The sequence below is a fragment of the Microcaecilia unicolor genome, chromosome 2 (genome assembly GCF_901765095.1).
Source record: "Microcaecilia unicolor chromosome 2, aMicUni1.1, whole genome shotgun sequence".
Classification (NCBI taxonomy): domain Eukaryota; kingdom Metazoa; phylum Chordata; class Amphibia; order Gymnophiona; family Siphonopidae; genus Microcaecilia; species Microcaecilia unicolor.
Window position 1 is genome coordinate 182,299,829 of NC_044032.1, and position 16,852 is coordinate 182,316,680.

At 43.6% G+C, this 16,852-nt stretch overlaps 1 protein-coding gene across 4 annotated transcripts in view; it reads left to right on the plus strand.

Moving 5' to 3' along the window:
• SNCAIP (synuclein alpha interacting protein) overlaps positions 1–16,852 on the plus strand; it is a 340,141-nt gene that overhangs the window by 278,306 nt on the left and 44,983 nt on the right. For all 4 annotated transcript variants that reach the window (XM_030193536.1, XM_030193539.1, XM_030193538.1 and 1 more), the window contains one exon: positions 8,430–8,555. In XM_030193536.1, coding sequence (XP_030049396.1) covers positions 8,430–8,555 — 126 coding nt within the window. The remainder of the gene's footprint in view (positions 1–8,429; positions 8,556–16,852) is intronic.

Consider the following 16,852-nt stretch of genomic DNA (forward strand, 5'->3'; position numbering starts at 1 on the left):
ACGGAGAAAGCTTCGCCGGTGTCGAGGCGGGAGTTGGCTTCTTGACGCCACTCTCAAGGACATGGTTCCTCAGCCTCGAGGCAGGTTCAGTCTCATCAGTTTCATAGGGAGATATTGTCCAACACCGAGGAATAGGGCTCATGGGATTCAGATGAAGATCCCAGATCTTTTTCCTCAGATAAGTCTTAGGGATTCCCTCTGAACCCTCCCCTCCACCTGAAAGGATATGGTTTCCCCCAGAGAGCCTTTCATTTTCATCTTTTGTAAAGGAAATGGCTGAGGCCATTCCATTTCCTTTGGAAATGCCCAGGGCCAAGATGCTCGAAGTCCTGGACTATACATCTCTTCCTAAGAAGGCTGTGACTGCACCTCTCCACAAGTTACTCAAGAAATTCCTTGTCAAGAACTGGGAGTCCCCTCTGTCAGTCCCTGTCATGCCCAAGAAGATTGATACCCAGTATCGGATCCACGGTGCATCTGATTTTGATAGGCCTCAGTTGCATCACAATTCCATAGTGGTGGAGTCCACTCTCAAGAGAGCCAGGAGTACTAAAGATTATGCCTCGGCACCCCCAGGCAGAAAAGCTAGAACCCTGGATTCTTTTGGGTGGAAGATGTACCATGCTTCAATGCTCATCTCCCATATACAGTCCTACTAGCCCTTCACCAGCATCTACTTGTGAAACTCAATGCGACGACTGTTGGATTTGGTGGATGCGCTCCCTACGTAGCACACCGAGTCTTTTCACCAGTGGGTCAAGCAGCAGAAGATGTATCAAAAGTTCTTGGCTAGGGGCACTTTTTTTTATGACATCCAGGATCTCTGCTGAAAGTATAGCAATTCACAGACTCTCATTGCTGCATGTTTCTGACTTGGAACACTCTGTTCAGCAGCGGTTGGCAGATGCCCCTTGCCAGGGGGATAACCATTTTGGAGAGAAGGTTGCGGAGGTCACTGACCAAATCAAGAAGCATACTGATACATTCTCTTCTCTCTCCCACCGGACACCTGCACCCACCTCAGCTAGGAGGGATTATGGCAAGCCACAGAGCAGTTCCTACTACTATTCAAGGAGTAGGTACACTCCTTTGGCTCGCTATCCTACTCAGGCTCAGCCCCAGCGCACTCATTCACATCAACAGTGTGCACCTAAGGTCCCTGCTGCTCCCCAGTCAAAACAAGAGATGTGCTTTTGCTTGGCTTCAGCAGAGCAAAGCCGCAGTAATAGTGTCCATCCCAGATGACTTGCTGGTCGGGGGGGAGGGTCAAATTTTTTCACCTAAGCTGGCCTCTTATAACCTCCGACCGGTGGGTTCTTCAAATAGTCCGTCTCAGATTGGCTCTCCAAACCTGCAACTTGCCTCCCAAGAGCTCATCCATTCAGCTCTCAGCACAAGCAGGTACTTGCAGACAAACTCTCTGCCCTTTTAAAGGCCCATGCTGTTGAACCCATTCCAGCAGGGGAAGAAGGGCAAGGATTCTATGCCAGGTACTTCCTTGTGCAGAAAAAGACAGGGGGTGGGGGGATGCATCGCATCCTAGACCTAAGAGACCTGAACAAATTTGTGGTCTGAGAAAAGTTCAGGATGGTTTCCCAGGGAACCCTTCTCCCAGTAATTCAGAAAAATGATTAGCTATGCTCTCTGAACTTATACTCACATCCCATGATACTTCCAGCCCACCGGAAGTATCTTCAATTTCGGCTGGGAACACATCACTTTCAGTATCACGTGTTGCCTTTTGACCTTGCGTCAGCTCCCAGGGTCCTCACCAAGTTACTAGCAGTAGTTGCAGCATCACTACGCAGACTGGGAATCCATGTGTTCCTGTATCTCGATGATTGGCTGGTGAAATGCACCTCAGAGGAGGGTGCTCGGTAGTCCATGTGGATGACTATTCAGGTGCTTGAGCTACTAGGGTTTGATTTAAACTAGCCCAAGTCCCATCTCCACCCTGTCCAGCGATTGGAATTCATAGGAGCCCTGCTCGACACCAGAAGGTTCAAACCTACCTCCCAGAGACGCGAGGGGACAATCTTGTCTCACTTCTTTCCAGGGTTCATGCCTCTCAGCCAGGGGACATGCCTCGACAGATGTTGAGGTTGTTGGGCCACATGGCTTCCACAGTGTGCATTACACCCATGACATGTCTTCACATGAGATCAGCCCAATGGGCCCTGCCGTCTCAGTGGTATTGGGTCATGGGGAGTCTAGAAGATGGTCATCCAAGTGTTCCCAGAGCTTGTACTCTCTCTTCAGTGGTGGATAGTTTGATGCAATTTAACTCTGGGACTTCCATTCCAAATTCCTCAGCCACAAAAAGTGCTGACGACAGATGCTTCCCTCCTGGGATGGGGAGCTCATGTAGATGGGCTTCACACTCAAGGAGCTTGGTCCGCCCAGGAAACAAATCTTCAGATAAATCTCCTGGAGCTTCGGGCAATCTGGAATGCGCTAAAGGCTTTCAGAGATTGGTTATCTCACGGAATTGTTCTCATCCAAATAGTCAATCAGGTTGCAATGTATTACACCAACAAGCAGGGGGGCACCAGATCACGACCTCTGTGTCAGGAGGCCGTCCGGATGTGGCATTGGACTCGCCAACATGGCATGTTCCTTTGAGCCACTTATCTGGTGAGCACAAACAATACCCTGGCCAACAGATTGAACAGGATAATGCAACTTCACGAGTGGTCTCTCAGTATGGGCATAAGCCCGCAAGATCTTCCAAGTATGGGACACCCCCTCGGTGGATCTTTTTGCCACTCAGATCAATCACAAGGTCCCTGAGTTCTGTTCCAGGCTTCAGGCCCACGACAGACTAGCATCAGATGCCTTCCTCCTCAGTTAGGGGACAGGTCTTCTGTATGCTTATCCTCTGATAACTCTAGTAGGAAAAACTTTGTTGAAACTCAAGCAAGACTGCGGAATCATGATGCTGATCATGCAGTACTTGCCGTGGTAGATCTGGTTCCCTGTTCTGGAATGATCCTCCGAAGAACTGTGGAGATTGGAGTGTTTTCCAACCTTCATCACACAGAACAAGGGGTCACTTCTACATCCCAACCTCCAGTCTCTGGCTTTCACAGCTTGAATGTTGAGAACCTATAAATCGCTTCCTTAGGTCTTTCAGAGGCTGTCTCCAGAGTCTTGCTGGCTTCCAGGAAAGATTTCACTAAGAGGTGTTAGTCTGTTAAATGGAGGAGGTTTGCCATCTGGTGTGAGAGCAAGGCCTTAGATTCCCTTACTTACCCTATACAGACCCTGTTTGAATACCTTCTACACTTATCAGAGTCTGGTCTCAAGACCAACTCCATAAGGGTTCACCTTAGTGCAATTAATGCTTATTATCAACATGTAGAAGGTAAGCCCATCTCTGGACAGCCTTTAGTTGTTCGCTTCATGAGAGGATTGCTTTTGTCAAAGCCCCCTGTCAAACCTCCACCAGTATCATGGGATCTCAACGTTGTTTTCACCCAGCTGATGAAAGCTCCTTTTGAGCCACTGAATTCCTGCCATCTGAAGTACTTTACCTGGAAGGTCATTTTCTTGGTGGCTGTTACCTCAGCTCATAGGGTCAGTGAGCTTCAGGCCTTAGTAGGGGATGCACCTTATACTAAGTATCATCGTAACAGAATAGTCCTCCACACGCACCCTAAGTTCCTGCCGAAGGTGATGTCGGAGTTCCATCTGAGCTAGTTGATTGTTTTGCCAACATTCTTTCCTCGACTTGATGCCCATCCTGGTGAACGCAGCTTGCACACCTTGGATTGCAAAAGAGCATTGGCCTACTACATGAAGCGAACAAGGCCCCACAGAAGTCTACCCAGCTTTTTGTTTCTTTTGATCCCAACAGTTTGAGGGTTGCCATCGGAAATGCACCATTTCAATTTTGCTGGCAAGCTGCATTTCCTTCACTTGGCATTGGAGGGTCATGTCACGGCTCATAATGTCAGAGCCATTGCTGCGCGGTAGCCCACTTGAGATCAGCCTCCATTGAAGAAATTTGCAAGACTGTGGCGTGGACTTTAGCCCACACATTCACATCACACTACTGCTTTGAGCAGGATACCCGACACGACAGTCGGTTCAGGCAGACAGTGTTGCAGATTCTGTTTGAGGTCTAGAATCCAACTCCACCCTCCTAGGCCCGTTTTATTCTGTTCCAGACTACACTTTCATTCAGATTGTATATAGTTTCAGGTTAATCTCTGTTATGTCCTCGTTGTTGCGATGCCCAATTGACCAATGTTTGTTGTTTTTGGTGAGCCTAGATGCTAGGGATTCCCTGCTTGTGAGAATATAGGAGCCTGCTTGTCCTCAGAGAAAGCGAAGATACTTACCTGTAGCAGGTATTTTCCGAAGACAGCAGGCTTCATATTCACACAATCTCTCCCACCTCCCCTTGGAGTTCGCTCCTTGGTTATATTTTACTTTATTTTTTTGCTTTAGTATTAAACTGAGGAGAACGCATTCATGCAACGGCAGGAAGGCACTCACACATACACACACTGTAGGGCGGCTCGCTCTCCACAAAGCTCTTTTTTTAGCTTTGGCAAAACACCAGACCGTGCAACGCAGCTTGGCATCACCCACTTGTGAAAACTGGAGAACCTGTGAGAATATAGGAGCTTCCTTGTTCTCGGAGAAACCATGTAAACCCTTAGTGCCAATACTATTCAAAACTCTACAGCAAAAACTTGGCAAACGCCGGACCGGGAGATGCAGATCGGCATCACCCACTTGTGAGAACTAGAGAATTTTTTAAGTGTGCTCATATTCTTTCAGAGTCCTTTACAGACCAGAATTGGTTTAATTGATTTTGAAAATTGCAGCTTAGATAAGAACATAAGAGTAACCATACTGGGTCAGACCAATGGGCCATCTAGCCCAGTATCCTGCTTCCAACAGTGACCAAGCCAGGTCACAAGTATCTGACAGAAATCCAAATCATGGCATTATTTATTGCTACAAATCCCAGGGCAAGCAGTTACTTCCCCATGTCTGTCTCAAACCTTTTTTAAACCCAGATACGTTAACCGCTGTTACGACATCCTCTGACAAAGAATTCTTGAGCTTAACTATTCGTTTTAAATGTATTTCCATGTAACTTCCTTGAGTGTCCCCTAGTCTTTGTACTTTTGGAATGGGTAAACAATCGATTTACTTCTATTCGTTCTACACCACTCAGGATTTTGTAGACCTCAATCATATCTCCCCTCATCCGTCTCTTTTCCAAGCTGAAGAGCCCTAACCTCTTTAGCCTTTCCTCATACGAGAGGCATTCCATCCCCTTTATCATTTTGGTCGCTGTTCTTTGGACTTTTTCTAATACCACTAATATCTTTTTTGAGATATGGCGACCAGAACTAAATGCAATACTCAAGGTGCGGACGCACCATGGAGCAATACAGAAGCATTTTAGTATTTTCAGTCTTATTCACCATCCCTTTCCTAATAATTCCTAGCATCCTGTTTTCAGAAAACTTCAGCATATTATGTACAGCGACACCTAGATTCTTTTCTTGAGTGCTGACCCCAAGATGGACTCTAGCATTAGGTAACTATGATTTGTATTATTCTTTCCAGTGTGCATCACCTTGCATTTGTCCACATTAAATTTCATCTGCCATTTGGATGCCCAGTCTTCCAATTTCCTGAGGTCTTCCTGCAATATTTCACAGTCCGCACATGTTTTAACAACCTTGAATAGTTTTGTGTCATCTGCAAATATAATCATCTCACTCGTTGTTCTGATTTCCATCTCATTTATAAATATGTTAAATAGCACCAGTGCCAGTACCAATCCCTGCAGCACTCCACTATTCACCCTCCTCCATTGAGAGAAATGACCATTTAACCCTACCCTCTGTTTTCTGTCCAATAACCTATTCCTAATCCACACTAGAACACTGCTTCCTGTCCCATGACTCTTTAATTTTCTCAGGAGTCTCTCATGAGGAACTTTATCAAAAGCTTAATATAAAATGTACATATTTCATGGTAGATTTTTTTTTTTACAGTACCTCACTTCATAAGGTTTGCTTTCATTATCTGATAACACTCCTGAGTTGTAACATGGCCAATTTTATAGCATTTTATAGAACACTCAAAAGGAGGAGTTAGGAGTAGGGTGCTTACATTCCAACTAACGCAGAGTAACATGAGCTAGGAGGTAACTAATGTACTCCTTAAAAATTACTTTTTCTGACATGCTTTCTGACATACTCCTTAGGATTTGCATATGCTGATAAGGTGGCTTGATAGACTACATGAGAATAACTTGAGCAGTTAATTTGTTCAATTTAAGTCATGCAAACTCGACTGGCACCATCACCAGCTCCCCACTACATTTATTTGTTGATAAGCTATTATTTAGGCCTGTTTCATAGGTAATGTGTGCTTGCATGTAACTCTCACTATACAATTCCAATAGACATATTGGTCCTAGAGAAATATAGAACTTTTGGTGGTCATTTTAGAAGTTCTATTCTTGTTTGGGTTGTCGGAAAACCAGCATTTAAAAATCCATATTCCATGTGTAACCCATGTCTCCAACCCGATAGCTCAGCTCCATTTCCAACTCGGAGTCCAACCCAGACCCACGAGCAAATTACTTTTACGATGTCACCTGGGGCCACATACACACACTGACAAGCATGGGAGTGGGTCAATGGTCTGGAATAGAGATCTGGAGCATTGGCAGGTCCTCTTTCTTCAGTTCGGGAGCAATCTCTGTCTCTCATCACGCTGTACTCCAAGAGTGTTTGTAGAGTGCAAAGCTGAAACTGGCAAGTGAACACTTCAGAACTCGTTATCTATACAGTTCCTACCATTTCTGATGAACTTAACTACTCTTTTTCACTCTTTGGATGTTCATTTCTATACATATTTACACAGACTCCTGTCCTTTACCCATCCTGTTGTGTCAGCAATAATCCCAAGGCTGCTCTTCTTACTCGGGATAATTCATTCCCTCAGGCACACTCCAGCCTTGGACTGGCTCCCCCTGTCCTGACCCCAGTTCCAGGCTGGAATCCCCTTAGCCACCTGAAGCTGTCTCCTTTCCAGTGCCAGTTTTATGGGCAGCAACTACTCCTTTATTCAGCCTGGATTTCTCTCTTACACTCCAGGATCCCCCAATCTTCCCAAGGATCCTGGTAGGGGTACAGGCAAACAAAGACTTCATATACCTCACTCCAATCCTTTTTATTATTCTCTTACTCTATCCCTGCTGTCACTCATACAGGGGAACCACTTTGTCTCTGCAACGTCTCTGCCAACCCCTCCCCTGGACAGGCCTCCAACTTCGCTCTCCAGCCCACTGGCAGGGACCTCACTCATCCCCAGGGCATCTGCAAAAATCTATCACAACCTCTAGTAATACCCATATCATGGGTTATTACATGTGGGTGTCCAAATCTTGATTTTATAAAAGCCATGATGTGGACATCTAAAACTACAGTATGTCCATATAGCAAGGGGGTGTGTTCTGGGCTTGTTTTGGGAGGGACTACTGAGATCTCAAAATACGAATGTCCAAATATGGATCTGAGAAGTGGAAGGGATGTCTGTGTCTAAAAAAATGAATGTTGTTATTTAGATCTGGTACTTGGCACATCCGAGTTATAGAGAATGAGCAGCTGTCCTCTGCAGGAATTAAGGCAAGTCATCTCCTTAATGTGGTTGCTGTCTCCCAAATGTGAAACTGGGAAGGGATACCGGGCTTTGTGACAGCTTCAGGAACTATGAGCATTCTGAATAGACCTCTGCAGAGCTGAGGAGTAGCTTAATGGTTAATGCATATTGAGAAGTAGCATAATGGGTAGGCCAGTGGTATGAAAGACAAGGGACCTAGTTTCAAATCTCACTTTAACTCTGTGTATGTGTGTGTGTGTGTATGTTTTAATTAAATTGAGAGCCTTCCAGGGACAGGAAAATCTGTTGTACCTGAATATATATGAAACCTGCAAGCCTGAAGGCTAATGAAGTGGTGCACATTCAGGTACAGTAGGTATTTTTTTGTCCCTGGAGGGATCACATTTACAAAAAACCCAAATAGCTGAATCAGGATTTAAACCTGGGTCCCCTGGACCTCAGCCTACTGCCCTAACCTGTATGCTGCTCCTGTGTTCTGCATGGATGCCTGTGTGGACATTTTATAACATGGATGTTCATGCCGAACGTCTCCATATGGACACCCACTTCTCATGTATTCTAGAAAAGGCTGTATGCTGGCAGATCTGTTTCTAAAATACATGAGAAATGAACATCCATATGTGACGTACAGACTTAAATGTCCATATTCTGAGCTGGACTTCCTTTCTAATATGACGTTCCACATAGGCTCTAATACAGCACTTTTTATTAGACCAACAACAAAAATAAAAAGGCATGACTTTCATAGAGTGCTTTGTTTTTTCATTCAGGAAAAAATTCTATTGTGGCTTCTTCAGTTCATGCAAGAGCAAGGGATTTCCTTGGATGAGGTTGATCAGGATGGCAACAGTGCAGTTCATGTAGCATCTCAACATGGATACCTAGGATGCATACAGGTAAAATGTGGATTATGTGCAGTTTGGGGAACATACTTAACTGAAATTTCATAAACTGTCAATGTACTGTTTAGATAAAACCAAAAGACAGAGAATATATTGGGAGTCTTTTACAAAGCAGCAGTAAGCTCATCGTGGGCTTACCGCTTGCTAATCTGGAACTACTGCCGGCCCAACGCGGCCACCAGCGATAGTTTGGCTGAAGCGCGTGCCATTTCTGGCGCTCTGGAAATTTTTTTTTTCTGTAGTGTGATGCTAACCCAGCAGTAATTGGGCATCACTATGTTAGCGTGGGAGCCCGTACCATCACCTCAATGGGTGGCAATAAGTGCCCCCATGGGGGTAGGGGTGTGGCAAGATGGCATCCTAGCTTGCTGCGTGAGCGTCTCGGGAATCTGCTGGAAATACCTCATTCTTGTTTTTCCTGTGTTGAAATGCCTCATACTAAGCGGAAAGCGGCGATTAAAAGGCAACCGCCGATAGCCTTTACTTCGTCTCCGACACAGCAGACCCTAGACCGCTACATGACAAGCTTCCCGGTGGAATATGGTTTGGCGAGTCCCGCGTTGAGTGACGCCGAAGGAGCGACGTCTATTCTGGGGCCGGATACCACGCTATCGCCGCCTGAGCTGACGCGACCTCCGTGTCCTGCAAGTTCCAGGGTGGGGTTAGCAGGCCAAGCTGAGACGCAAGTCGCCGAAAGTTTGAGCCCGATCGGCGGTTCCTCCCCTGGACAAGCAGAAGGAAACATTCAGGAGCAAGGCTCCCCACAGGAAGTTACCCTGACGGCTATTTGGCAAGCGGTCCAGGGACTAACGGCTGAGGTGGCTAGATTGACTAAAGAAATTTCTACAATAGTGAGTAAACTGTCTACAATGTCGGAAGTTTTTGAAAAAACAAAATCAGAAGTAACAAATCAAGTATCTCAGGTAAAAGATGAGGTAAATACAGTGAAACTGACTGTGGACACCTTGGTTAAAGATAAAATGCTAACATCTCGCAAAATAGAGCAAATTGAGAACTTTAATCGACGTCTTACACTCAGACTATTGAATTTTCCAATATCACCTGCACTTTCATCTTATGATTTCTTCAAAAAATATCTACAAGAGATTTTGAAGCTCTCTCCTAAAGATATTCCCCCTTGCAATAAAGTGTATTACCTTCCAGCTACTCAGAAGCGGGGAGAGGCTTCTCAATCAGTAAATATGGTGAACATAGCCCCTCAGAGAAATGATATTGACTTACAGAATTTAACTGCATTATTAGAAGACTCTATGGTTGAAATAACTAACCGGGGGACTCTGATAGTATCCTTTGTATTTGAGCAGGACTTAAATATGATTATGAAATTATATTTCAAAAACTCCACAGCACTCTTTTGTGGTCAAAAAATATGGGTATACCCTGATGTTACAAAGGTGACCCAGCAAAGAAGAAAACAATTTTTGATCCTGAGAGAAGATGTAAAAACTTTGGGTGCAATTTTTACATTGGTTTATCCCTGTAAATGTGTGATACGTTTATTAGGTGTTAAATATGTCTTTTTTGAGCCAAGTCAGCTGAAGGTATTTCTGGACTCTAAGATTCCAACTAGCCGCCAGACTGGAACAACTGAATCAGCGAATAGAATATGACGGGATAAAACATAGGACTATGCCAATTGTGGTTTAAAACTTGATTTTCCTTATTGAATTCTCCTTTTAGTTTTCTAAACCCACTCCCCCCAAATAATTGTTGTGGTCTAAGGAAGAGTAAGAAATATTACTATTAGATATGCATATCTTTTATTTTGTAATTGCCTTGTAACTGTTTCTCTGTATTACCTTACAAATTGATATTCATTTGTAAAATTTGAAATTCAATAAATAAAAAAAAAAAAATAAGTGCCCCCACCACATGGCCATAAGGGTCACAGGATCACGAGTGATTTTAGTGTAATATATTTTATCTCTGATTTACAATACTCCTTAAGTACTCGAGGCAAATAAATAAAGAACAAAATACAATAGTTAAAATAAGCAACCTAGCATAATCTTAACACAATCACAGACATTCAGACAATATAACAAAAAAAATGTACATAACACAATCTGAAATAATATCAAGGTGTTAATGCATGCCTATTGCAGCTTAAAATGGTGTACTGCAGGACATGTTCAGGCACCTTAATTGTAAATGCCAAATGTACATGCGCTAATTACACGCTATAAAAGTTTTTAATGTTTTCTTTTGAGGGGGTGTTCCTGGGTGGTAGACATGTCTGCTAACTGATTAGCACAGGAATAGCACATGAACTCTTACTGCTTACAAAATGGGTGACTGTAAGTGCACATGTGCTAATTTTTTTTTGTGGCCATAAGAAATAGAAAAAGGCTGTTCGTACAGCTGCAGGAAAAACCTGCACAAGGTTGCACTAAGACCACTTTTTACCACAGCTTAGTAAGATGACTCCTAAGTCAAGTATACAGGGCCGCCGAGAGGGGGGGACAAAAGTCCCCGGGCCCGGGCCTCCAGGGGGGCCCGGCGCCGAGTCCGTGGGTGGTCGCCCCTCCGTCCGACTCCTAGGTCCCTCCGTCCCTCCGAATTGTAAAAGCGATCTTGTTCAGTTCTTACTTCGTCGGGGGTTACGGCGAGAGCAGCACGCAGACGCAGTAAAAAGCGTGCAGGCTCCCGCTTCAGCCTTCCCTCGTTGTCTGTCTCTCAGCTCTGGTCCCGCCTTTGAGGGCGGGACCACAGACAACGAGGGAAGGCTGAAGCGGGAGCCTGCACGCTTTTCCCTGCGTTCTCTTCTGCATGCTGCTCTCGCCAACCCCCAACGAAGTAAGAACAAGATCGCTTTTGCAATTCGGAGGGAGGGACGGAGGGGGGCCTTGGAATTCAGTCGGATGGACGGAAGGAGAGGGGGGCCTTGGATCTGGGAGGGAGGGAGGGAGTTTAGTAGCGCTATAGAAATGATAAGCAGTAGTAGAAGGGCCTTGGATCTTGGAGGGAGGGGGGAGGCCTTGGATCTCGGAGGGGGGGGGCAGGCCTTGGATCTCAGAGGGGGGAGAAAGAAGAGATTGCTGGACAAGAGGGCAGGGCAGGGGGGAGAGAGAAGAGATTGCTGGACAAGAGGGCAGGGGGAGAGAGAAGAGATTGCTGGACAAGAGGGCAGGGGGAGAGAGAAGAGATTGCTGGACAAGAGGGCAGGGGGAGAGAGAGAAGAGATTGCTGGACAAGAGGGCAGGGCAGGGGGGAGAGAGAAGAGATTGCTGGACAAGAGGGCAGGGGGGAGAGAGAAGAGATTGCTGGACAAGAGGGCAGGGGGGAGAGAGAAGAGATTGCTGGACAAGAGGGCAGGGGGAGAGAGAAGAGATCGCTGGACAAGAGGGCATTGGGGAGAGAGAAGAGATTGCTGGACAAAAGGGCAGGGGGGAGAGAGAAGAGATTGCTGGGCAGGGCAGAGGGGAGAGAAGAACTGCTGAACATGGATGGATGATTGGAGGGGGCAGGGGAGAGAGGAAATTTACTGGATATGGTTGGATGGAGGAGAGGCCAGGAGAGAATGAGGAGTTGCTGGACATGGATAGATGGAGGGGAGGGAAGTCAGGAAGGAGATGCACATGGATGGAGGGAAGGGAAGAGAGAAGAAAAGCTGAACATGGATGGATGGAGTGGAGGGCAGGGAAGAGAGAAGAAATGATGGACAAGGATGAAGGGAAGGAAAGACAAAGGAAGGAGATGCACACGGATGGAGGGAAAAGGAAGAGAGGAGAAATGCTGGATATGGATGGAGGGGAGGGAAGACAGGAAATACATGCACATGGATGGAGGGGAGGAGAGTGAGGATAAATGCTCAATTTAAGGGCTGGATCGGAACACTTTCAGGACAGATGCCGAAACTTGAGGAAGGATAGGGACAGGGCTACAGATGGTAGACAGGACGCATAAGGACACAGGAGGATGGTGAGAGAAAAAAATATCAAATGGAAAGAAGACACTGCATAAAACAGAAGTTGGGACCAAAGCGAATAGAAAAACTATGATCAGACAACAAAGGTAGAAAAAAGTATTTTATTCAGAATTTATTAATTGGAATATGTCAGCTTTTGGAAATGTGTATCTGTGATATTTTTCATGCAGGTTTCAATTTTTCTAGTATTGCTGCATGCTGAGTCTGACTTCTTGAGGTAACTTTCTAGTTCAGTATTTTGCCTTCATATTTTTTTATTTCTAGTTCCTTATGTCATATCTGTTGCCATGTGTTTTTCATGTGTGATCAAGGTACAGTATTCTGCTAGTGTGTAGTATTTGCAGCCCTTTTTGTTTTGTTTTTTATTAGGTTGTGTACTGGTGTTTTAGAGCCCGGTGTAATTATAGTGCTGCCTTTCCACGCATAAGGTTGTAGTTCGTCCTGTCCTTGGAATTAGTGCTGTTATGGTTTGGTAAGGTTATGAGTGGGTTTTTGCACAAGTTTGTGTATAGTGTTTTGCAGTGGAGAGATTGTGTTTTGGCTTTACTGAGGTGGCACCAAAACATCAGAAAAGGTGTAGAGCCTAAATCATGACACACTACCTCTTGAAGGATCTACATATAGTGCAAGGGCCCGGCGGGGGGGGGGGGGGGGGGGGCCCAGGGGCGGCCTTGTCCCGGGCCCGGCCCAGTCTCTCGGCGGCCCTGCAAGTATATAACACAAAAAAGAATATCAAACAACATAATAAACTCACAACATTAAATACATTAATAACTCCAAGGGTATCTTAAATTAAAACAAGTATTTGCCCACAAGAAACCATAATCATAATGCCAGAGATATAATGGGGTAGCATATAACCCCGAGCACAGCATAACTAAACTAATTTAAAACACAAAATTAAATCGCGACCTGTTTTCCTGAAGCACAATCATCCATTATGCATAGCTCTTTAAGGATCAGGTTCCAAAGACTTAGACCATTGCACAAGAGAGCTTTATTTCTAGCAAGTGATAACCAAACAGTGGGTAATGATACAATAAACATAAGATAGTTCTGGGAGAAGAGTAAAGCCCTGCCAAGTAGATGTGACACCTTGTTAGTCAAAAAAATTAGGTTTATCTTTTTCTCAAAGCTTTAAGAATTGCAAACAAGCTTAAATTCACAGCAGTAACATTTAAATCACATTAGCTGTTTATTGCAGGAATTACTGTTCACTAACAGCATGGGTCCACACGAATAGTAAATATGTTTCTTTAGCAATTAGCATGTGATAATTTCTGCTTCCTTACCATCCTGCTAGATCAGTCCAGACCAATGGTTATGTTCCTTTACTAGCAGATGGAGGCAGAGACTTGAAGATTCCAGTGATATCACTGAAGACTGATATTGCTGGGAACAGTCTAGTATTTATTTGCCTTCAGAAGATGGTGTGAGTGAACTGGTGTGGCAGAATCTATTTTGTTGCTTTTTGTCTGTACTTGACCTGATTCCATGTGCCTCAGTTTATACAGCCAATGGCTGTATAGTTGTATGCTCGCCAGGGACTCCCTCTTAGACCACTGATTGAGGTAAAGGAGGGTTTGTAGCTTGTCCTCAGCCTACAGATCTTTGCTCCATGTGCTGAGCTGAATTGGGGCCCAAGGGGCCAAGCAATAGGGGTAAGCCCTCTCCCTCTCCCCCCCCACAGGGCTCAAAAAAGATTTGTCTTGGGGCTGGTGCTGTTTCTTCCCTGACAGGGAACTTTAAAACAAATAATGAAGATATGAGGGCAGAACAATAGGCTGAGGTTCAGCAGTCTTGACAGCCTTGCTCAGACTGGTGACAGACCTTTTGTAACTGAACTCAGAGCAGTCCTCTTTAGTGGCAGGGGAGGTCCGCACATCTGTAGCTAAGCTGTGCCGCTCAGGCACAGAACTTGTTTGCTAACTAGCTAACACTGTGGTACTTATAGGTCCTGGGGCATTAGCACAGTGGCCGGTTCCTTGTGCCCCATGTGTGTCAGGGATAGTGTTGCATTGCACAAGGAAGCTGCAGGTAGGCTAAAAGAGAATATGAAGAGAAACTTTCCTCAGAGGCTAAAACTCACAGTAACAACTTTTTCAGGTATATCAGAAGCAGAAAGCCTGCGAGGGAATCGGTGGGACAGTTAGATCATGAAGGAGCAAAAGGGGCATTCAGGGAGGACAAGGCCATAGTGGGGAAACTGAATGAATTCTTTGCTTCGGTCTTTACGGAAGAAGATGTAAGAAATCTGCCTGTACCAGAAATGATTTTCAAGACTGATGATGCAGAGGAATTGAAAGAAATCTCGGTGAACCTGAAAGAAGTACTGAGCTAAATTAAAGAGTAGTAAATCACCTGGACCAGATGGCATCCATCCAAGGGTACTCAAAGAACTCGAGCATGAAATTGCTGATCTGCTGTTGGTAATATGTAACCTGTCTTTAAAATCGTTCATAGTACCCGAAGGTTGGAGGTTGGTCAATAGGACACCGATTTTTTAAAAGGGTTTCAGGGGTGATCCAGGAAATTACAGAACGGTAAGCTTGACATCAGTGCCAGGAAAAATAGTGGAAACTATTATAAAGAATAAAATTACAAACACATAGACAAGCATGGTTTAATGGGACAGAGTCAACATGGGTTCAGCCAAGGGAAGTCTTGCCTCACCAATTTGCTTCATTTCTTTAAAGGCATGAATAAACATGTGGATAAAGGTGAGCCGGTTGATGTAGTGTATCTAGATTTTCAGAAAGTTTCTGATAAGGTTCCTCATGAGAAACTGCTGAGAAAGTTAGAGTCATGGGATAGGAGGCAAGGTTCTGGTGTGGATTAGGTATTGGTTATTGACAGAAAACAGAGGGTAGAGTTAAATGGTCATTTCTGTTAATAGAGGAGTGTGAACAGTGGAGTGCTGCAGGGATCAGTACTGGTTGGAAGGGCAAAAAAAGCAGATCAATCAAAGAAAATAGTTTATTGAATGACAACCAAATAAATAAATCAGCCCGACACTGGCCATGTTTCGCCCAACAGGGCTGCATCAGGGGCTATAAACCAAATAGCATAACATTTAAAAACCACAGTTAAAATAATAATAAAGATTATATATAGGCTGACAAAATATGTAAACTGACAAAATATTTAAAAACAATTTGAAGAAATATATTATGTTACTAAAAAAAACAGTGTATTAATACCCATGTATATAAAAATATGAAAATAGATGATATACATACTCAATAACAACAAAAATGGCATTATTATACATAGAGACTACATAATACAGATGTAAATATCCCACATCAATAAATTAACACTAAAAATAATATTAATGAACATATTTATGAATCATCAAGATATTAATATCATTTATGGACATTAAACATTATTATAGGCAAAAAATGTTGAATATAAAACAAACAAGACACCCACCTACACAGTATTCTTTAAAAGTCAAGATGACAACTGAAAAATATGTATGTAAATAACCATAAATATATTGAATAAAAGGTTAAAATGTATAAAACGTAAAAAGGACAAATTCAAAAACTTACAGTTATGGAAGTCTAAAATCATGAATCTTCCAAAATGCAGTAAAAAACAGCATGAACCGAATGAATCATAAAAGATAGTGACCTAAATAGTAATGATTAAACAATTTTAATAAGATCAGCATTCTTGTTAATTTAAAATTATGTCCCTTCTTATCATTATATGTTTAGTCCAAATAATTTAATAACTAATCCGATTAACAATCTTTTTGCTTCTCTATTATTGGTTTTTTTATTTAAAAATCATTATATGATGATAATCAAAAATATGTTGATTAATAAAAGTATGTACTAGCTCAAAAAAGCAGAAAAAGAAGTTTATATAAGTGCCTCTCTGTATTTTTAAATCAGCTATAATTGACCACAACCCACTAACCTAAAAAAACATTCAATAACTGCCAAACAGCACATAGATTGAATATCAGTACTGCGACCGGTGCTATTTAACATAAATGATATGGAAATCGGAACGATGAGTAAGGTGATTAAATTTGCAGATGACACAAAACTATTCAAGGTTGTTAAAACACGTGCGGACTATGAAATATTGCAGGAAGACCTTAGGAAATTGGAAAACTGGGCATCCAAATGGCAGGTGAAATTTAATGTGGACAAATGCAAGGTGGTGTAGATTGGAAAGAATAATTTGAATCATAGTTACCTGATGGTAGGGTCCACCTTGGGGATCAGCACTCAAGAAAAAGATCTAGATGTCGCTGTAAATAATATGCTGAAATCTTCTGCTCAGTGTGTGGTGGCAGCCAAAAAAGCAAACAGGATGCTAGGAA